General features: G+C 38.1%; 1 protein-coding gene and 1 pseudogene across 1 annotated transcript; one reads left to right on the top strand and one right to left on the bottom strand.

Moving 5' to 3' along the window:
* The first annotated feature begins 623 nt into the window (after nucleotides 1-623).
* On the top strand, nucleotides 624-5214 carry LOC143630110 (putative glutathione S-transferase). The gene is made up of 3 exons (XM_077099201.1): nucleotides 624-935; nucleotides 2336-2478; nucleotides 5013-5214. The coding sequence occupies exons 1-3, from the start codon at nucleotides 624-626 to the stop codon at nucleotides 5212-5214; spliced, it is 657 nt and encodes a 218-aa protein (XP_076955316.1).
* A 2077-nt stretch (nucleotides 5215-7291) lies between these two features.
* Nucleotides 7292-8150, bottom strand: LOC143630148 (putative glutathione S-transferase; annotated as a pseudogene).
* Nucleotides 8151-23901: the final 15751 nt, after the last annotated feature.

Genomic DNA, 23901 nt, shown 5'->3' with positions numbered 1-23901 from the left:
TATCAAATATTTGGTGAGATTAATTTTTAATCTAATGGGGGTGTTATAACCCTTTTAAGGGATATTTGAGATTGGTGAGACCCATACCCATACATTGGGGTCAAATGCATGAGAAGCTTTCGTTTACCAATAATAAATCCGGTAGCTTGAGAGAATATATAGGAAAGTTTCGTTTATATATATTTAAGATTAAGATTATGATATACATTATTTTAATATTTTTTAATAGGAGTTCAAAATATCTCACCCGTATTTATATACACATAAATAATATATTATATATTATTGTAATATTTTTTAGTAAGAGTTTGAATTTTTACAGTGTTATAGTAGAAATGATCGTTTTTGAAGTGTGTTTAGAATTCGATACAAGTGAGATACGGTTGGTGTGAATTTTGTAGTGTTATAGTGAAATTAAAAGGTTATCTTGATGATAATATACGAAATTAACAATGTGTCCTACAACCACCTTTAATCATACACCGACCGTATTCATATTTTAAAACTGTCGATCCTAACTTTAGCTATATATATACGCCTGTTTATATTAGTAAACAACCACTTCCAGCAGAGAGCACAAGTCAGCTACGAGAAACTCAAAACAAGTTCACCGGGTAATATTAATGGCGGACGAGGTGAAGTTGTATGGAACACAAATAAGTCCATTTGTTTGCAGAGTGAAAACTGCTTTGAATCTCAAGGGAGTCACCTACGACTTCATCGAAGAAGACCTCGATAACAAGAGTGTCGACCTTCTCAAATACGACCCTGTTCATATGAAGGTCCCAGTGCTCCTACACAATGAGAAACCAATCTCTGAGTCGCTTGTGATCGTTGAGTACATAGATGATGCATGGAAAGGAACTCCCATTTTGCCTCACGATCCATACGAGAAGGTTCAGGCTAGATTTTGGGCCAGATTCATTGCTGATAAGGTAATTATTTTATTTCGTTCATGCAGGGTTTTCACGACCGGACGGACTAGTTGGACCCAAGGCCGGCCATGGCATATGGCAGGGTAGTCGACAAAATTATATATATTTTTATAAAAAAAAACTATATCTATACTTAATGCTTTAACAAATTTATATAACAACGAATTTGGTTTAGTGATAAAGAGGTATGACTCTCAACCAAAATGTTGTGGGTTTTAGTCTCATTTGAGACATCTTTTAGCCTATTTTTACACATTAGTTTTTAAACAACCCAAACTAAAACTATAACCAAAGAAGCCATTTTAAAAAGTAAACTGTTTAAACAAAAAGAAATACTCTTTTTACTTTAGGCCTAAAATATTTTTCGCCTTCGACCCAATTTTTTTTTCCAGCTTTCGGAGCCGGCCGTGGTTGGACTGGTCTAGTTAAGCCTATCTAAGTGTTCTCCGTTTATCCATATAATTTATTAAAAGTTTAATATTTTATTAAAATTATAAACATAAACCAAAACATAAAGTATTTTCATATATTGTTTCATATCTTAATCTTAAATCTTAATTTTAATCTTAAATATATATAAGCGAAACCTGCTTAAATTCTTTCAAGCTACCATATTGTTTTATTTGTAGATGAAGATTTCTCATGAATTTGACCCGAATTCATAGGTATTGGTCTCACCAAACCCATATAGCCATTAAACGGGTTATAACATCTAATTAAATAAAAATTAATCTTACCAAATATTTGATATGAAAATTTCATAAAATATGGATATACTAAAAATTAGTATGCGACTTTTTGTTAAAAAAAATATTATTTATAATTAAGAAACAATTTTATAGTATAAAAACAAAGCGGGTCATGTGTCTCATCAAACACAAATAACTTTTAAACAAGTTTATAACATCATATTTATTTTGTGAAACTCTTTCATTATCAAATAAACATAAGTATATTATTAACTTCATTACAGCAAATAAAATTAAAATCAAATATATATATATATATATATATATATATATATTACAAACAAATAAGGTAAAACAACCCCGTAATACGGGGTATAAAAACTAGTTATATATATTTTAACTTTTACATCATCTAATACGTCATCCAGTTTGTAAATCCTTTCTGACTGGTAAGGCGACTGGTTTTAGCGACGAGTGGTTTTAGCGGCTACATAATGAATTAGTGGCGACAAAAATGGGTACCAACGACGACCAATTAGCGGCGACCTGTCGGCTGTCGCCGCTAAATCCTTTAGCGGAGACTTTTCCATTTTTAACGGCGACCTTTTGTCGCCGCTAAAACTCAAAATTCTTATAGTGATAACAGCATTGTGCTTGGAACAATTTTGATGTCTTTAGCAATTGTTAGCTCAGATTTTATGGTTTGTCTAGTGCCATCCAGCACTATTACAGGCTATAGGCTCTTTTGGAGAGGAGCAAGCTGTTGCAGAAGCTCATGAGCTTCTTCAAGTTCGGGAAAATGAATTGAATGCCAAAGGCAAGAAGTTTTTTGGAGGTGATAACATCAACCTGGTTGATCTTGAAGTATTAATCACAATTAATACTTAGGATATAATTTAATAGTTTATTATGTAATTATTATTTAGTAAAAGGGCCAGAACTGTAATTATTGTATACTAGGCCCGTTAAGGAAGTTAGGGCTTATGACGGTTATTTAAAGACACCGTTTAGAATAGAGTTGATGAAACGTTGTGTTGTTTCATCAAGCTTTGCCTGTGAATGTATATATAGGCATTATCATGTAAAACAATCAATCAGTTCATAAATACAATTCTGTTCCATCTATATCTCTTGTTCATAATACTTGTTTTAATCACCAAATCAATTGTGGCTTCTTTGATATCCAACAATTGGTATCAGAGCCCTGTTGAGAATCGATCCAATTTGTTATCAAATTGGTACCAGAGCGCAGGCAGAAACAAGAAGAAGAACGAGTGTTTCTGATTCAATTTTACTAACCCTAAAATTGATAGAAGTTGAATAAGCGCTTACCGGTTCCAAAATCGAGATCCCGAAGTGACTGTGGATTTCAAAACCTTGAAGATTGCAAAATCCCAAATCGTTGAAGCCTGAACATCAAATTAGGGCTACCGGTGTGTATCGCAAGTGATGCGATTACGACGAGGGAAGATCGCTAGACGAGCGATTAAAGGAGACGAAGAGAACGGCTCCATCTTGAATCAAAGAAGAAGATAATATCCACAACCCAGAAGATGAATTCCCATGAAGAAATCGAGATCCTGCATGATCTCAGAAGTATGAAGTTGGAGCGAGGCAAAGTTCCAATTAAAACCGATATCTGCAAAATAAAGTGTGGTGTAGCGATTTGAACCAGCGAGGGTTCTGGAAAATTGAAGTCTGGACAGGAGTATGTCCCTAATTCCGGTTATGCAAGGACCGATGACGGCTCTGAAAAAGACAACCATGTTCACCCAGAAGGAGTGTTATTCGCAACACATGAGATTGCAGAAGATGAAGATGCTCAATTCAAGAAGGAGATTGAAGCAAGGTTTGCGGGATTAACTGTTGGTGATGATCGTCTAATGTATAAGGACGGGAAGAGAATTACAAAGCAACAGGCAAAGAGATTCAGAAAGAAACTCAAAAAAATAAAGGCACAAAAGAGCAAACAACCACAAGGACAAGTTCAATCCCCCATTGTAAGTCCAGATCCCATTAACGCTGTATTGCCTAAATGTTATATCTGCAATACATATGGACACTTTTCATATGAATGTCCTCTAAATCAGTCCAACATTAAAGCTAAATTTGATTATACTCAAACTAAGGAGTATTTAGTTTCCGGGACTGATTTACAAACATGGGAACGAATGTGGTTTGTAAACATATATTACCATAATTATATGATTGGTAATAGGGCGTTGTTTACAAGTTATAGAGATGGTTCTGGAATAGGAACTGATTCAAAAGAATTTGAGTTTATTAAAGGAACATGAGACGTGGAAGTACGTTTTAATGGAATAAATACACCTGTGAAGAGTGTGTATTATGTGCCTAGTTTGGATAAGAATATTTTAAGCCTAAAACAATTAAGAAAACAAGGCTTTAAAGTGATGTTTTATGGAGATTCATGTCACATTCAAATAAATACTGATGGGGAAAATTCAAGCGGGTCAGAAACGAAGAGGGACGAGTATTTGGCAAATTACTTTGACGCAATCGATTTGCAGGCTCAACAAGACCTAAGACAGGAAGAAGATTACTCAACTCGTCCAGCTATCTCATCAATGGGTGACTGTATGAATCTGCTGAATACTTTGCAGGTTCATAATCTCGTGTACAAGTTTAACGAGGAGTTCAGAAAGGCGTTCTATGAACTTGTGGAATGGTACCACAACGTGTACCTTGAATCCTACTTTGAAAGGCCCATTCCACCATACCTGAACGATGGTACAGAAATAGATCTTTACGATCTATTCATGATGACAATGTTACATGGAGGATATATAGAAGCGACGGTGAATAATGCTTGGACCTACATATCAATGGACGTAGGCTGTGACTTTGACAAGGCATATGAAGTGAAGACAATTTATCTACTCTATTTTGAAGGCTTGGAGTGGACCTACAAGATTCTAAAGGAAGATCACATGAAGACTGAACCGGAAACATCTCCAGCACCACCCGGTTTCAAGAAAAGAAAGACGTCCATGTAAAGAAGATTCGGAACCTAAGTATCATGTGATTAAGGGGGACAATGAAGTATTAATCACAATTAATACTTAGGATATAATTTAATAGTTTATTATGTAATTATTATTTAGTAAAAGGGCCAGAACTGTAATTATTGTATACTAGGCCCGTTAAGGCAGTTAGGGCTTATGACGGTTATTTAAAGACACCGTTTAGAATAGAGTTGATGAAACGTTGTGTCGTTTCATCAAGCGTTGCCTCTGAATGTATATATAGGGCATTATCATGTAAAACAATCAATCAGTTCATAAATACAATTCTGTTCCATCTATATCTCTTGTTCATAATACTTGTTTTAATCACCAAATCAATTGTGGCTTCTTTGATATCCAACAGATCTTTCTGCAAATTTCTTAGCGTATTGGACCGGAGCAGTTGAAGAAGCATTAGGAGTAAAGGTGTTGACCAAAGATAAGTTCCCAAAAATAATGAAATGGTGTGACAACTATAGCAACCTTCAAGTTGTTAAGGATGACTTGCCTCCAAAAGAATGCCTTTTTCCTTATTGCAAGAAGCGGTTTGGTAAGGTGGAATAATTACGGTTATAAATGTATGCTAAGTATGCTATATGTTTATGCAGTTGAGGTTTGTGCGTAGAACATCCATCGATGTTCCAATAAGCAGCTCGTTATGCTGATTGTCCTGTACTATGTCGTATCCAACTTATTCGATGTTTATGATTTTGTGAATCTAATATGCAAGATTGTATAAGCCCATGATCTTTTTTATTTTTTAAATCCGGAATTCTGCTCTTCATATTATTCATGTTTTCGTATCAAAAGGTGCATGTTTGGTACTACTCTTTATCATGAGATGAAAGGAGACACAACATGGACTAAAACCGTAATTTATTTTATATAATGAACAGTCAATAATTTTATTTAAAAAATATACACTAATATCATTTATAAGATTTTGCTATATTTTGGTTTCTGTTTAGTTTTGTTTTCTGAAACTAGTTACCTGTTGTTGCACATCTAAAGTTTTTATCGAAATAAAAACATATAAATATAATTTACTTAATACTGTGTTATTGTCAAATATGAATGTTTTCATTTTGATCTCTAGATACTCTTCTAAGATGTGATCGAATGCCTGGATTCATGAATTTTCATGTATGTTTCTTAAAAGAAATAAAAAAGTTAACATAACTTATGTTCCTGTTAGGTCGTTTGAAACGCTCCAAAGGTTATCTGCACATGCTATAAGCATATCTTATAAGATTTTGTTAGTCGGTTCAAGATTTCTAATGGCCTGTCTATCTCTTGATAAAAAGTAGTACTAAATAGACAAATACAAGATCCAAAATATCCACATTCTGGCAACTTTTAGCAACATGCCACTACCAAACCACATGAAACATATCTGAAATTTTTAGACCATAGGAACAAAATCCTTAATTTAGACCAAACCATTGAGACCATGTGTGTAATTTACTCTATATTAAATAATTCATAGTTACAAAATAAATAGTTCAAATTTAAATCATGGGGTAGTTGTAATACTCAACATAGCTAGGATTAACGAGTCACTAACACAGAGATAGGAAACAAAATACAATCCACACAACTTAAAAATTACAATATTCTTAATGACCTAAAATATCCTTTTTAAGCTCCCTGATGTTGTTCTATGTCTTCCCATATTAGCCATGTAATGTAATTAGTTAATGTACAAGAAAACTGCATGCGCAAGGGCTAATTAATTAATGTCTTGTGAGCATTAACAGTTACATTATATACATAAACATAGATTGAACTAAAAATACCAAAATAACATCATATTCAACATAACAATTTTCGTATTACATTTAGTACCAAGTTCACTACCACATTCAAAACCACGTTCAGTATCATATTTAGTATCAGTTTTAGTCTGACCAACGTATAAGAGTAACAATTTCTGTATCATGTTCAATGACACCTAATAACGAATTTGGATATTCTACAACGTGATCCAAATTCATACAAATAAAATTGTTAGGAATCCGTAATCGTGTAGAATGTAGATTCAAACTTGAGTAATTGTATTGATTTCCTCATAAACTGTGATAACCAAACGATAGACAAGTTTGTTTGATAGTAACATAAGAAATGATTTGCAGTAGAACCCGACTCGCTATAGTGTTCCTTGTTCAATACACTAAAGTCTTGCATCTAACTCGTGACACATGAATGGATTGAAAAGTTTCCGACTCTCTCTATTTACTATTCAATGAAACCACAACCAAGGTAACGAGCTTAGTAGAATCAACGGTATTGTAGAGGCCAAAGTGTCAAACTTGCGTTTGTTTGCTTGCTTGACTTTTGTGCTCGGCGCATGTCTATTAATTAGGTGGTTATTGTTTCTCGAAACCAAAAACCTTTATTGACTTCATGAACTTGCAGTTGTATATGTTCCACCTATTAGGTGCATTTTTAGATATTGAACAACTTTCATGTACCACCGGGGATTCGAGGAAATATAGCATGTACACCTTTTGATCGGTAAACACCAAGTAAGGAAGACAGGTATTTTGAAAGAGATCATGGGTTTATACAAAAAAAAAAAAAAGAAAAAAAAAAGAGAGAATCTTTCATATCAACTCCAACAAAATAATAAACATCGAATCAGTTAAATTCAACATAGTACACGACACATCAGCATCTACGAGCTGCTTATTGTTCCAACAATGGATGTTTCACAAGCACACATCGAAAATCATCACACACTATTAAGCGTTACCAAGCCACCACTTGTAATAAGCAACTAGGATTTCTCTTGGAGGTAAGCTATCCTTTACAACTTGACAGTTTATATAGTTATCACACCATTTGGTTACTTTTGGAAACTTGTCTTTTGTCACCAGTTTTTTTTCCTAATGCTTCTTCAGCTGCTTTAACCCAAAAGGCTATGTAACCAGTAGAAATATCAGCCAGATTGATAATGTCACCTCCATAAAACTTCTTGCCTTTTACATTAAGTTCATTTGCAAGAAATCGCAGCTGCTCATTAGCTTCTGCAATAGGTTGATCTTGTCCATGGATGCTAAGAGCCCTGAATATTGCAGGAATGCACTGAGCATACCATATAATATAAAGTCCGCTTTTGCCCAAAAAAATTAGGCTAACAATTTCTAAGGATAATGTAAGATAATATGTAAAAAATATAAAAATCACTACCTTATCATCAATGAACCTGGCCCAAAATCGAGCCTAGGCCTTCTCATAAGCATCCAGGGGCATAATCGGAACTCCTTTCCATGCATCATCGATGTATTCGCGATCACAAGAGACTTTGATATGGGATTTCCAATGTGTATGAGCACCGCTACCTTTTTATGAACATGATTGTTTTTGAGAAGGTCGGCACTCTTGTTGCTTATATCTTCCACGATGAACTCATAGTTGATTCCCTTGATATTTAGAGCAATTTCCACTCAGCAACCATATGGACTTCCTTTAAAGGAGTACAACTTCACAGCATTCGCCATTTTCGAATGACTTGTTTCAACCAGTGTTTCGGATGAACTGTTTTGAGCTCTTTGGTAGTTCTGTGGCCTATTCATATAAATACTATCATTGACTTTGTGGTTGGAATTGACAACTTCAAAAGTTGAACATGGTCAGTGCTAGTACACAGTTTTGCATCTCGAGTCTTTGTAATATCGTTATTGTATTTATCGTTTATTTAATGCAATAATTATTAAGATATTGAGCTAGTTCGTTAAGGTAGTCGTCTAGTTCGTTAAGGATGTTTAACGAACTAGACTATAAATTATGTTCCCTCCTGATTCGTTAAGGATGTTTAACGAATCAGGGGGTGATTCGTTATGTTTGTTCATTTAATGTAATGTAACGAAGTGGGTAGCTAGTTCGTTACGGAATGTGTAACGAACTAGACCCATCTTCTATATATAGTGGTCTCATCCACTGTTAATTCAAGTTTTAGATATTAATATATCGAACCTCTGTCTAGGTCCTCTCTCAAGCTTCACCTTAATATTATACATACGCACAGGGACGGATCTACGGGAGGGTCAGGAGGGTCTGTTGACCCTTCGGCCGGACAAATTCAAAGGTTACCGGAGTACTCAGCCAAAAAGGTTTTTTTATAGTTGACCCTCTTGATTGTCTTAAAAAAACATTAAGGTTAAGAGAATACAAGAAATGAAGGAAGAAAGCTTTTCCGGCAGAGGTCCGATGGACTGTTAAAATTGCAGAGTAAACAAAGAAGAAGACATAGTATATTAACCTTTATTAGGTTAAAGGCTTTAAATATTACTATGGGCTTTTTAAAAAGTTGAGCTTGGCCCACCCGTCCAAATTAAAAACCTATTTTTCTATTTGATGTATTTTATATTTATAAGAAAGTCACAATTAAGTGATTATCAAGTTTCTTCATAAATACTTGGACAAAGGTCCAGCTTTTTACAATCACAAAAATTAAGTTTCTTTTATTTTAGTAATTTTCTTAATTATTAATTGTTATTATTATTTTAATAGTTAAAAAGTAAGTTTAATTGAAGGGAGTACGGTTGTTTTGCCATATATGATGTTACATTCAATTAGATTCATATTTCACACAATTCTTGTTATAATTTTCTATTAATTTTATGTTTAGAAATGCACATGCAGACATATTTAGGTAAACAACCCAAATCAAGTATCACAAATTCATCAAATTTGTTAAATTCTAATGAAAATAATGATAAAAGAAGCCTAGAGGAAATTGAGTGGGTCTGAAAATGAAAACATTCTGTTATTTTGAGAAAAATGTTTTTGTAAGTGTTGAAAAAGAAGCAGTTTACAAAGTTTTCAAGCTATGGGGTCTCGTAGATACAATTACAAGTCGCTAAGTCAATTGGTAAAAGACAGTGATTGATGTGCTTTAACGGTAAAAAAACCATTTATGCTACGAACCCCCCCCCCCCCCCCCCCCCCGATAAAAATGTTCTGGTTCCGTCACTGCATACGCATATATATATATATATATAGGGGATGGATCATGCGAGAAGTGATATTATAGCGAGAAGTGCGAGAAGTCGATCTCAACCATTGATTATCTCCTAGTTGTTCAAAGCATTAATTCCGCTAATTACTCCTAAATTATTCTTCATATTAAATCTTGTATAAAGTTACAAATTTTAGAAAAAATAATTTAACTTTTACATAAAACATCCTCTAGAATAATTTAGATGAAATATAATCGAGAGAACGCTTTTTACATTCATGGTTTCATAAAATTTATTGGAATTTTCTTTTACGTACCTACATATGAAAATAAATGTATATGTAGGTGAATAGTAATTAATTGATCACGTACACAAGTAACACAATAATTTACATATAACTCATGTTTAATTATACAAATTGTTAGTTATTTTTATTTTTATCAAAATGTAACTCGTATTACAAACACAACTTATTTTCATCTACACAAATTTTGTTTCTTTTGTTTTCACCAACACATAACTAATATTCACCTATACATAACTCGTATTCACCTACACAGATTACTAGTTCATTTTATTTTCACCTACATATAAATAATATTCACCTACAAATAACTCGTATTACCTACACATAAAAGATAGATTATCGAATAATTAAAATAAAATAAAAAAACATGATGTGTTCCTACGTTGCGAATATTTTACAGGTTTAGGTTAATACTATTAATTGTATGTGATATCAAGAACAAGTTTTGTTTGCGTAGGTTAATTTTGTGATCTGCGCAGGTAAATACAAATGGGTAGGCTAACACGAAATAAATTTGTATATATAGGTTAATATTGTGATTTGTGTAGGTTACTATGAACTAGTTATGTGCATGTATATTAATATTGTGATATGTGTAGGTGATAATATGAACTAGTTTTTTTATGTGTATGTTAATATTATGATTTGTGTAGGTATTTGTTTTTATGATGGTTAATGTATTTTAGAGTATGAGTATGGTGGTTTTGTTTTATGTATTTTTTGAAGATTAAATCAAATTAAAAAATAAAAATAAATTTTTAGACATTTGTAACTTAACATTAATTAGTATTAATTACCAAAAGAAACTCTTAAACTTTTTACTAATATACTTCTACAATTTTTTAACACAAAATTAAATAGAAAACTTTTGATTGGTTAGAATCTCTTCTCGCACTTCTCACCATAAGATTACTTTTGAAATGAACCAAATCCTATATATATATATATATATATATATATATATATATATATATATATATATATATATATATATATATATAACCAATACTAATACATAACAGTAGCATATCATCAATATAGATCATCATGAACTAGATCCGTTATATAGTTTATTAAGCCTTAGATCTGAGATTTGAGGTTGTAGGCTCCTGGACGGATCGTACACGGGACGTCGCTAACAACGCAGGTGCGGAATCCCTGCGTGGGTAGATACGAGTGTAGAGTATGTAGAAATCGAACACGAAAGCAATAAACCAACCACGTTATATTGATAACAAACACGTGACCCGAGGTCACTGTTACAGACTATGACACGAACACGTTCACTGAACAACTGAAACAAAACCCTAAACGACCAACCCATAAACTGTTACGCTGAACAGTTTATATATACGACAACTTCGCCACAGGCGAAGTTGTCAATAACTTCGCTGATTCAACAAGTTCGCCATAGCGAACTTGTTGACAACTTCGCGTTTTACAAATAATCAAAATCAAAACATAATTACATTACAGACTCTATTACAAATGCTAGACTATGAACTACTGACACACATGTACCAACAGACTCCCCCTTAGCAGTAGCTTCATATCTTGATCTTCAAATCTTGAGTCTTGTAATCTTGCATCTCTACGCATGCGCCCCTTCTCTAACACATACCGACACCACCCGTTGATATTTCCTAGCTTGATCCTTCCAAGCAGGAATGTAGAAGATCTTCTTCTCGTTGAGCACTTTCAGATCAGCCTTCGATAGATTAACAAGATGCATTGGGTCGTAAACCCGAAGTACTTCTTGTTCATCCTCATCTTCCATTACCGCCTCAGCTGTCTCACAATCCACGTACCACCATTTTAGATCTTTGAGCACGTCCTTGGGCATGAACTTCATCGGTACTTCTTTAAGGCACCGGATAGGTTTGTATTTCATAATCATCCAAGGTTTTCCATCAACTCTCAGACCTCTATCCTTGTCTTTGACAAGTTTTCCCTTTTGTGGTTTCAGTAGCTCAAACTTTTTCTCTTTAACGCACTCTTTCCACACAATCTTCGCAATGATTCTAGCCATGTTGTCTTCGCTTCTGTTTACCAATCCCAATCTGGCTAAATCTTTTATTTCACATTCTGGCAGTGTGTTTAGAGATCTCAACTTTCTCTGGAAGTACTGAATGCCATCGTACCTCTTGATCACGAAGAGCCGCAGCTGCTCGTCGTATAACCAGCAGATAATACCTTTCTTGGCTTCCGCGTATCCCTTAATATTGTAACTTTTTCTGAACATCTTAGGGACCGCCGGCTTCTTCGTCTTTACGAACCAGTGGGCACAACCTTCCTTCCATTTCGGTTGTTCCTCCCACTCAGCATCTTCCTCCACATTCTCATCACCCAAACCTGTTCTGTCAACCTCCGGAATCTCGTGTTCCACGGAGTCATCCACCATCTCACCTTCTTCTAACATGTTTTCAACCGTAATCTGTTCTCCAATCCTCTCAATCTCATCCACTGGCAGCACATCATCTTCCATCATAAACTCATCATCCTCCTCATCCAACTCTTTCAATGCATCTATCACGTCTTCAACATCAGCATCATCATCAACTGCTACCACGTCGTCACCAGCTGCATTTGTAGACTCCCCCTCAGTTGTGGAAGCCCCAAGAGCCTGAGAGGTTCTTGGCAGCTCACCACCTGCACCTTCCGGTGCATTGGGATCATCGTCATGATCTTCTCTTCGTTTCGTCCTCAACTCATCACCCCTACACGTCTTCTCCCCCTGAGATGCCAAGAATGCCTTGAAGGCATCTATTACCTTTCCGTGTTCAACCAGGAGGGCTGCTTGTAGTCGATTGGATTCCACTAGGCTCTGAATGGTCTTTGTCTGATCAGCAACAATCCGCTCTAGTGAAGTAATCCTCTCGGAATCAGAAGTAGGCGTTGGAGTTGGCAGAACATCAGCAGCAGAAGTGACCGCAGGTGGTACACTTGGTAACCCTGCAGTAGAAGTGATGGTCGACTCCACAAATCGTGCAACTACCACCGGTGGATTAAGCGGTTGGGGTGGTAGGGACACAATTGCTGGGGCCGACGTCTCGACCGCTGTAACCTGTGCTGTAGTAGGAATAAGAGACATACCAGACAAGGCAGGTGGAGCAAAACGCACCAGCCTTGAAGATTCTCCAGCTCCCGAACCCATACCTCTCTGTTCTCTTCTTGAACGTCTGAGCACAATCTGCACTGCCTCCTCTTCATCAACTTCATCCTCATCCTCGTCTAACGTTCTCGGTCTCTTTCCCGTAGTCCTTTCCCGAGACACCATAAGTCGTCTCGCCTCAGCAAACGTCTCGTCTAGATCGGAGTCAGCTACCGAAGTAACTGCTCTAGTAACATCTACAAACTGAGGACCCGAGACATCCATATCAAACACACCATGTACGCCAAAGGCAGCATTAAGATCAACATCTTCAGCAGTAGACACAGCATGAGATACAGTAGCTGGCACAGCAGCAGAGGCACCAGTAGAAACAACAGGCGCAGCTGATACAGCATGAGGTGCTGCCGGCTGATGTGGTTGGGGGTCTCTGAACTCGTCCCCTCCTGCAGGAACATACTCCGGATTGATGAGATATCCGAATAATGGAGTATGCCTGGGACGCAGCTCAGGCTTGCTACGAGTGCTCGAGGTGCGGCACTGAGCAAAGATACGTTTCGTCACGCATTCGACGTATCTTATTGGGCGTCTCTGTGGTAGCGACGGAGCGACATGATTTAAAATCATTTGTAAGAAACGAGGATACATAGTGAATCGCTCGCGCGCCACAGCCCTTCGCTGACGATCAATCTCGTAAAAGATTAGCTGACTGAAGGAATATCTGCGGTTGTAAGTCAGCGCTATCATGGCCGACTGCATCGTCGCGCCCATCCCATCTGTTCCTGCCTTCCTGCCGGACATGCATACAATTAACACATGCATCAGGAAGCGCCACTGATCTAGCAGAAACCCTTTCCTCCTCTGCGAGTCCCCCAGCGGACCCGAATAACCCATCCTCAAATAAGCTCCATCCCGGAAAGGAGCTACGAACTCCGTTGGGTCATCTCTTGTTTCTTCACCGAACTGCAGAGCCAACCGTATGTCTTCCGAGGAAAACTGGATGTTATGACCATTTACGGTTGCCCGCATCACCGGAGGCTCAGGCCTGCAATCATAGTACACTGTCTGCCAAAAGTCTTCAATGTTAGGCAGAGAAATAGGCAGTGTATTTGTCAGCGCGTGAAAGACTCTTGATCGCAGGAGAAACGTGATAATCTCCCTGTAGTCTTCTACGCCTCGTGCGTCTGGATCTAACGTGATGTACTGGTTATGGGCTGGAAAGAATTGTCGTTGCTCATCACCATCATCACCACCAGCACCACCAATAGCAGCCATATCTGCACCAAACAAAACAAGTTAGACAGTGTGTAAGTAGCTCACAAGTTCGCTAAGTACCACGAGCGAAGTTGTGATTAAACCTGTACAGGCGAACTTATAGGTGAGGCGAAGTTGGAAACAACTTCGCTTCAACTATAATTTCGTCTAAAAACTGTTAAGTAAAATGGTATAGGCGAAGTTGATGATAACTTCGCCGAATCACAACATCGCCACGGGCGAACTTGAGTTCAAGGCGAAGTTACGGATAACTTCGCCACAGGCGAACTTAAGCTTCAAGGCGAAGTTACGGATAACTTCGCCACAGGCGAAATTAATCTCCTGGCGAAGTTGTGGATAACTTCGCCTAAACCTTAACTTCGCCTGAATCTGAAACGGCGACTGTTCAGATTCAAGGTTTAGATCCGATGATTTCGGATCGATTTGACGATCCATCAGCAAAGAACAACATAGGTTAATGACATTGAGACGTAAAGGACGTCCATGAACACGTAACACAAAGGTGAAAAACTTGGTTTTGAAGGTTCGACGACCCGAGGTCTCGAACCGGGTAAAACTATAACGAACGGGTATGTTTGGGAATGATATTGACAACATATACCGTCAATGAGCACAAGAGACGGAAATCAAGGATCGAAAACAGAATGAAAACAAGATCGCCGGATATAATGGTTTTGATATTATGTTCGCCGGAAAATTTGCAATATATGTTACTGTTCCCGTTTGAAAGTCCTTATATAGGGCTGAGTTGGTTCAGGCGAAGTTACGTTTAACTTCGCCTAGGCGAAGTTAAGCACAACTTCACCGAATTCAACAACTTCGCCCGTAAGTTCAAAATCAGCCCTTTAAATTTGAATAATCTTGCACTTAACATTAGAAGTTTCCAAAAAGAGTTAAACAAAAATGATCATGTCCAAGTAACCAGTTTTTCAATAACACAACTACAAAAATAGAAAAACTTATAAAAATTTTACGAAATAAGGGATCAAATTTCAGTCTAGTCAGGGACCACTATGTTTTTAGAAAAGATCCCAACAGGAATCATACTAACTATGTGACTGTCACTTGGATCCGTGTTTAGCTGTATTATGACATAGAGAAACAGGTTGTAAGCATGTAAATAACTTAAATGGTTTTCATTGTTTCTGTGATACGGATTAAGGTTCAGTTAAGCTCAAAATTTAAGTTGGCAACAACTCAGAGATAATGATGTCTTCTATCTATTCTCAAAGCGTATTTGGCTATACCCAAGTCACCCCGAGTTGACTTCGACCCATAGTGTCTGATTAACTTGTATATACTCGTTGTCTGCTTCCCGTTCTCTTCTTACTCCAGACTTGAGAAGTCTTGATTGTTACTATGTCTCATAAGTACTAGAAATATACATGCATTTTTTTTTTTTAACTTTCAACCAAACATTCTTATTGACTTCGGAGTACTAAACCACTGCAAGTCCCGAATCTGAATCACTGCAGTGTCTTGAAATGCTTTCTTCACGGGAATCAGATCACTCACGGGCTCGTGTATGACTGGGTAGTCGCTTTTCTGCCTATCATTCGGAAAGATATGTATGAAGACATACAAAACTCTTAAGGAGTTTCCACGTAAATTCGAGTAGTTTAAGTTAGTATCACATACACTTTTACGCACCATAAAAATTACCATGACATACAATGACTGTTCTAAAGCCTTTTAAGCCTAATAAATTCACTAGTTAAGCACACACAATCAGTATATATATCATTTTCCAAGGTTGGATCAATTTTCTGTTAAACACAGCAAAGAACTTCTTACGAAGTATTAGACTTGAAAAGTAATTTCATTTCCCAAAAAAATTTTGATTTCAATCGCCCCGATCACGTCAAAGTCGTCAGGTAAACGGCTATCCTGAAGATCCAATGGATCTACTGGACCGACCACATACAAGTATGTGTCCTTCTTAATAAGAATGACCGACTAATTTTCAGCAACTGAAAGAACACATGTCATAACTGCCCCGGTCACTTTCAGTCTTCCGGTTAATGGCTATCCTCATTCTCTAAGTTGAAACGAGGACCAAAACATATCCGAGGATATGTCCATCAAACTGAGGTAACCGACTAATTTTAAGCAATAATGACACAAATTTTTTTTTTTTTTTTTTTTTTTTTTTTTTTAAATAAACACAAAGGCATGGTTACTCGGGATTGATCATCCCGTTCAGCTCAATTAGGTTTTGAAATCTAGATTTATCAAACGCTTTTGTAAACAAGTCAGCAAAATTTTCAAGTGTATCAACCTTTTCGATCTTGATCAGTTTCTTCTCAGCACAATCCCGTATGAAGTGATGACGAATGTCAATATGCTTAGTTTTACTGTGCTTCACGGGATTGTTAATTACTGAGATAGCGGCAGTGTTATCAATTAAAATAGGAGTGAGTAAGAAATTCAGACCATAGTCGCGTAATTGTTGCTGAATCCACAAAACCTGAGAGCAGCAGTTGGATGCTGCCATGTATTCAGCTTCGCATGTTGAAATTGCAACTGATGTCTGTTTCTTGCACTGCCAGGAAACTAATCTTCCTCCAAGAAACTGACAGCCTCCTGTCGTTGACTTCCGACTCTGATTGCATCCCCCATAATCAGAATCTGTATATGCCACCAGTTCAACGTCTCCTCCCTTTGGGTACCACAACCCTAGCTTCGGCTTGCCCTTGAGATACCGTAGTATCCTCTTTGCACCTTTCAAATGAGATTCTTTCGGATTTGCCTGAAAACGTGCACAAAGACAAACAGCAAACATTATATCAGGCCTAGAAGCAGTTAAATACATTAATGAACCTATTATCGCCCGATACAGAGTTGGGTCCACATCTGCGTCACCATCTGATTCAGCACCCAATTTGTGATTGACGCAGATTGGAGTGTCATATGGAGAACTGTCCTCCATCTTGAATCTTTTTAGCACATCATGAACGTACTTCGTTTGATGAATGAACATCCCGTCCTTCTTCTGATCAACCTGCAATCCTAGAAAGAAAGTTAGTTCACCCATAGCACTCATCTCGAATCGTTTCTTCATGACAGCTTCAAAATCCTGACACATGGATACTCTTGATGCAGCAAAAATGATATCATCCACGTAGACTTGAACCAGTAGGAAGTCACATCCTTCTCTCTTCACAAACAACGTACTGTCAATCAATCCCCTTTCAAAACCATTTTCCAGCAAGTAGTCCGATAACGTTGAATACCAGGCACGAGGTGCCTGATGTAACCCATATAACGCCTTGCTCAACCTGTATACGTGATCAGGAAAGTCTGGGTCAGGAAAACCCGGAGGTTGCTCAACATACACAACCTCATCAACTTTCCCGTTTAGAAACGCGCTCTTCACATCCAACTGAAATACCTTCATCTTTTTAAATGCAGCAAACGCCAAAAACAATCGAATCGCTTCTAACCGGGCAACAGGAGCGAACACCTCATTGTAATCAATACCCTCTTGCTGATTAAAACCTTTAACAACCAGCCTCGCCTTATTTCTTACGATAATTCCCTTATCATCTCTCTTACACTTGAACACCCATTTTGTGCCTATAGCATGCACATTTCTTGGTTTTTCAACCAAGGTCCAAACTTCCATTTTCTCGAACTGAGCCAACTCTTCTTGCATGGCTTCGACCCACGAGCTGTCCTTTAAAGCCATTTGATAGTTCTTTGGTTCAATTTGGCTTATAAAGCAGGAGTACAAACATTCATTCATTATACCCGTTTCTTTTATGCTTGTATAAACACAGGTGTGCTCATTCAAGCTACTTCTGGTTTGTACACCGGAGGACACATCACCTATAATATTCTCCAATGGATGATCTTTGTGAATTCTCGTGGTCGGAACAGCACCGACATGCAAATTATCTTCCAAATTTGAAGAGATCTCATCTATGGTTGTTTCTGGCTGAGAGTGAAAAGGATTAATAAATTCATCTTCAGTTGAGGCCGCAGGGGTATTGATAGGGTTTGATGTGGAAGGTTGAGATTTCTCAAACATCTGATGTTGCAATAGATTCTCTTCCTCATCAAGCATCATCTTCGACACAGCTCTTTCGTCTTCTTCAGAAATTTCCAAATCAGGTACGTTAAACGACTTAAAAAGTTTAACATAGTCGAAAAGCTCAGCAGGTCCATTGCTTGGTTTTGGCGGTTGGTAACTAGTGATGTCGGTGTTACAAACCACCTCCACCTTGCAAGTCGACGTATTGAAGACCCCGTCTGTTGGGAGTCCCAACAACATAACCGACTAGGATTCCCTCATCGGCTACTTCACCAAATTTCGAATTAGTCTTCAAAATCGAACAAGGAGACCCAAATGGTTCAAGACCGCACAAGTTGGGCTTCCTTCCGTGCATAAGCTCGTAACAAGTTTTTCCAAGTCTCTTAACGGTTAGCACCCTACTCAGAACATAGCAGGCTGTAGCAACTGCTTCAGCCCAGAACATCACAGGAAGCTTCGAGTCTGCCAGCATAGTTCTGGCTCCTTCAATTAACGTTCGGTTCTTCCTTTCAGCCACTCCATTCTGTTGTGGAGTATACGGAGCGCTGTATTGATGCTCAATTCCCTTCTGAAGACAGAAGATTTCCATTTCAAAGTTCTTGAACTCTGTCCCATTGTCGCTTCTGATGAATTTAACTGATTTACTCATGATGTTCTCAACTTTTGTAATGAGATTCTTCACCATCTGAGTCGTCTCGTCTTTCGTTTTCAGAAAATATACCCACGAGTATCGCGAATAGTCATCAGTTATCACCAAGCAGTAAGAGGTACCACCTAGACTTTGTACATTCACGGGACCGAAGAGATCCATATGAAGTAGTTCTAGAGTACCGGCAATCGAGTTAATTTTCTTGGTGAGATGGGATTTCTTGTGTTGTTTTCCCTTCTTGCAGGCTATGCATTTGTCTTCAAAGTTAAAACTTTTTAAGGGAACACCCATCACAAGCCCATTCTTGACAATGAAGTTCATCTTCCGAAGATGAATATGTCCCATTCTCCTGTGCCACAATTCTGATTCTGATTCGCTTGCTTTTGTCATTAAACAAGATTCTCCGGTGGCCATTTCAGTAGACCTCATGTCCATCACATATGTATTCGTTTCACGTGGAGCTTTCATAACTATCCATTCGTCTGGTATCTGAAAACCAGGCTTCAATACTATCGCTTCATTCTTCGTGAAATGGACAGTGTAATCTTTATCACAAATCTGCGACACACTCAGCAGATTATGCTTTAACTCCTCCACAAAATTTACATTTTCAAGTGTCATTCTCCCATTCGACACAGTTCCTCTTCCGGTAATCCTACCACCGCTCTCACCAGCAAAACTAACTCTAGCTCCCTGAACAGGTTTTAAGTCTTGCAACAAGTGTTTGTTGCCTGTCATGTGCCGGGAACAGCCGCTATCTACAATCCAAAGATTGTTGGCAGCCCTGTTCAACTGTTCCTGCACAGTAAAACAAAGAGTTAGAATCTTGGGACCCAAGACCAATTGGTCTTGGATCGATACGTCCCGTACCCTGGCTTTCTCAAGTTAGCATCAGGATAATTTCTGTAAGTCCTGTTAGGGAATCTCCCTGCAGATTTAGTGTAATGCCTTCCAAACCTTTGAGAATTGAAAGTGTTATATCTTGTGGTTTGGTTGTAAAACTGAGGTTTGTTTTTATGAAAACTTGAATTCGTTACATTTTGGCATTTTTTAAAGTTTTCATTTTTAGTAGTAGCAAAATGACGCTTATACTCAGTTTTATTTGGCTTCACACCTCTGAAACTCGGTTTCAAAGGGCAATCTGCAACTAGATGTCCTAACTTGTTACATCTAAAGCAACATCGACTCTCCATTTTCTTGTCAAATGTTGGTTTGGATGTAGAGGCAGTGTTACCAGCCGTTCGTCTCACATAAGGTGGGACGTACGGATTGAGTGGAGAACTCTTTTTAGAAATTTTAATTTTATCTCCTTCGGTGGGTAAACTTACCTTCTCTTTTGTCTGACCAGATTCGGACAACTTATCCGAATCCGATGAGACTGGACTTGAAACAGAAATATTCACACTAGAAACAGGCGAACTTGTTTCGCCACAGCTAACACTTGGTTCTACACTAGTAATTTTGATAGGAGTTGTCTGAGGAACTTCGTAATCAACAGATTTCTGAACACTCGGATTATAAGTATAGTTGTGGTTAAAGGGTGGTGGAACTTCGTGATAACCGATTCCTCCCCTCTTTGCAGAGGTACCTTGATCACTCACGAGGTGATCAAGGATTGCCGAGGAATTCCTGAACTGCTCAAGTTTGCGGTTCAGTTCCACCACCTTTACCTGGTGGTCAGCAATCTGTTTATCCCGATCAGCAATCACTTTAGTTTTTTCCTCCAAAACTTCATAACTAAGATCAATTATTTCAATTTTCTCAGCAAGTTTAAGCTTTAAGCTTTGAATGTCTTTTTCACATGCTTTTATTTTAATTTTATAACTTGTTTCTCTTGCTTTCGTAAAATGGTGATCTTCTTTAATAGTTTTAAAGTCAGCATCTAAACGGACGTACTGATCAGTCATTGTTGTTAGTTGCTCAGACAAATTTTCACAATTAGTACAAATATTCTTATTACATACCTCGGAGCGAGTGTCCTTGTCATCTGCCATGAAAGCTGTTTCTTCTTCAGTAGCTTTCTCATTTCCATCAACCTTCTCACATTCTTTAACTTCAGTCTCAGCCATGTTTGCTTGCTCACCAGAACCACTTGAATGCAGGTTCCAGTTGTACTCACCTGCTTCTCTGGTCAACATGGCGTTAATCTCTCTGTTAACTCCAGAGTGTTGTGTAGGCCGACCTTGTCCTCGTTCAACCCTCTCATTTCTGCATTCCTTGGCAAAGTGCCGGTACTGTTGACAATTATAGCACCTTACCTTGGATTTGTCGAACCCTGGCCGACCACCAACAAACTTTCTCCCAGTTTTGTTCATAAACCGTTTCACACGCCTCACAATCATTGCCATTTGCCATTGCAAATCCATCTCCTCCAGATCATCAGCATCGATCTGGTCGTAATCCTCATCTAGTACAGCAGGGTCCACAATCTTCCCCTGGATGTAGTTTTCGTAGGAAGCAATAAATGACGCATAGACTGCAAACTGCTCTTCAGCAGATTTAACACTCATAGGCATCTTGGTATAATTATTGCTTGAGGCATTTGCAGAAAAACTACTTGTGGATGCTTGAGGCTTTGAAGTACTTGATCCTCCAGCAGCGAAACAGACATCACCGTTCATGTTCACAGAAACGTTTCCTTCATGAGACGAGTCAGAACCTGACTCCCCTTTTGAGTAATAAGCAGCAGATTCAGGCCTAGAACTTGAGCCTGAGTTAACCTTTGCACCATACATACCAGGGTCTTGTATCTGATCAGTTGGTGTTTCTTTTCGAACCATATTAAGCTCATAAGTTCTGAGCTTGTTTACTGCCGTTTCAAGATCATAATTTGGAAAGTCTCTGTCTTCCCTCATAAGAACGGTGTACATTTCCCACTTCGGTGGGAGAGCATCGAGAAGCTTTTCAACGATCTCTTCTTCTCGGTAAGCAATCGAATAATTGCTAAGCTCTGTCATTAGATGATAGTATCTGGTGATAATATCATCCAGTGATTCGTTCTTCAAAAATTTGAAGACGGAGAACTGGGTCTTTAAGAGTTTGATCTTTGATGCACGGATACCCACATTCCCCTCGAATCTATTTTCAAGAGCATCCCAAAGCTCTCTCGCAGAAGTGTACTTTCGGAAAGTGTGGAGAACCTCTTGAGGAAGTGCCATTGTTATAGCAGCATGGGCCTTGCTTTCGGCCTCGTACATTTTCTTTTCTTCGTCCTCCATTTTGCTGTACTTCTTAACTACGTCACGGCCTTCGTATTGCATAGTTGGAGGGATATATCCATCCTGGATGCACACCCACATTTTGGCATCCTGGTATTTGATGTATTGGATGAATCTGTCCTTCCATGCCACGAAGTCAGTTCCTTTCATCAGCCTCGGGGCCTTAGTGGCAGACCCCGCTTCTACTTTCATCTTGACCAAATCGGAGATGTTAATCGACGACATCCTTGCGAAAACCTGAAAAACCTGAAAATAATAAAAAAAATATTAAAACAGCTCAGTAGGCGAAGTTAAGAATAACTTCGCTTGAAAGTTAACTTCGCTGAAAAGAGAACTTCGCTGGGTCTTAAATTCGCTTGACCTGGCGAAGTTAAAAATAACTTCGCTTAGAATGAGCGAACTTAGGAGTTAAGCGAACTTGGGTGGGAAGCGAAGTTGCGGATAACTTCGCTAAGGCGAACTTATGAGATAAGCGAAGTTGTGGTTAACTTCGCTAATCCTTATATCTTCGCCGAAAACCCTAATTCCCGTGACGGCAACTTCGCCTGAAGAATGGTAACTTCGCCCGAAGAACGATAACTTCGCCCGATGAACAAGGAAACTGTTCAGATCTGTTTTCGTCGATCCAGCCGTTTCCAATCAATGCAATGGCTTGAAAATGACTGTCAAGCACGAGCAAAACACAATCCCAACAAAAACACGTCCCGCGAATAGGTCACACGAGACGTTTTCTACACCCGCGTGAAATCCCGAACCTCACAATCGAGCCGATGGCTCTGATACCAATTGTAGGCTCCTGGACGGATCATACACGGGACGTCGCTAACAACGCAGGTGCGGAATCCCTGCGTGGGTAGATACGAGTGTAGAGTATGTAGAAATCGAACACGAAAGCAATAAACCAACCACGTTATATTGATAACAAACACGTGACCCGAGGTCACTGTTACAGACTATGACACGAACACGTTCACTGAACAACTGAAACAAAACCCTAAACGACCAACCCATAAACTGTTACGCTGAACAGTTTATATATACGACAACTTCGCCACAGGCGAAGTTGTCAATAACTTCGCTGATTCAACAAGTTCGCCATAGCGAACTTGTTGACAACTTCGCGTTTTACAAATAATCAAAATCAAAACATAATTACATTACAGACTCTATTACAAATGCTAGACTATGAACTACTGACACACATGTACCAACAGAGGTGTTCACAAGTGGTATCAGAGCCTTCAGTTGCCCGATTGCTCATGATTTGATAATTCATTTGTTAATTAAAGACTGTTTGGTATAAGTTTGGTATTAGTGTGTTTTCGGTTTGATTGGGATCAAATTGAGTGTGAATTTGATTGGTTATGGATTGATTTGGATTCGATTTGTGTTTGTTAAGGTATTTGGAAGGGTTTGTGAGTTGGAATTGGAAATTGGTTTGGTTTCAGATTGTTTTGGTCTGGATCTAAATTCGGCTGAAACAGGGGATTTTTTTGGTAGTGTTAATTGGTTACGGAATGGTTTGATTTGAGGTCGCGATGATGTTGCGAGTATTTTGATAGGTCATATGAGCAATTTGGTGTAGTTTTGGAAGAGTATTACAGATCTGGGTTTTTGGTTTGGTGTTCTTGTTATGTCCAAAATTCTGGAAATGTATGATGAAAATTTGAAGATTTGAAGATTCGTTAAACTTCAAGTC

The sequence above is a fragment of the Bidens hawaiensis genome, unplaced genomic scaffold (assembly GCF_021521415.1).
Source record: "Bidens hawaiensis isolate Kalapana, Puna unplaced genomic scaffold, B.hawaiensis_p1.1 tig00005567_1, whole genome shotgun sequence".
Classification (NCBI taxonomy): Eukaryota; Viridiplantae; Streptophyta; class Magnoliopsida; order Asterales; family Asteraceae; genus Bidens; species Bidens hawaiensis.
This window is presented reverse-complemented; position numbering and strand designations above follow the sequence as displayed.

What these genes read in the sequence shown, in the direction of transcription:
- LOC143630110 (XM_077099201.1), top strand. Translation starts at nt 624, where the DNA reads ATGGCGGACGAGGTGAAGTTGTATGGAACACAAATAAGTCCATTTGTT. An exon ending in CCAGATTCATTGCTGATAAG is followed by an intron (nt 936 to 2,335) that starts GTAATTATTTTA and finishes TGGTTTGTCTAG; the next exon opens with TGCCATCCAGCACTATTACA. An exon ending in GGTGATAACATCAACCTGGT is followed by an intron (nt 2,479 to 5,012) that starts TGATCTTGAAGT and finishes TTGATATCCAAC; the next exon opens with AGATCTTTCTGCAAATTTCT.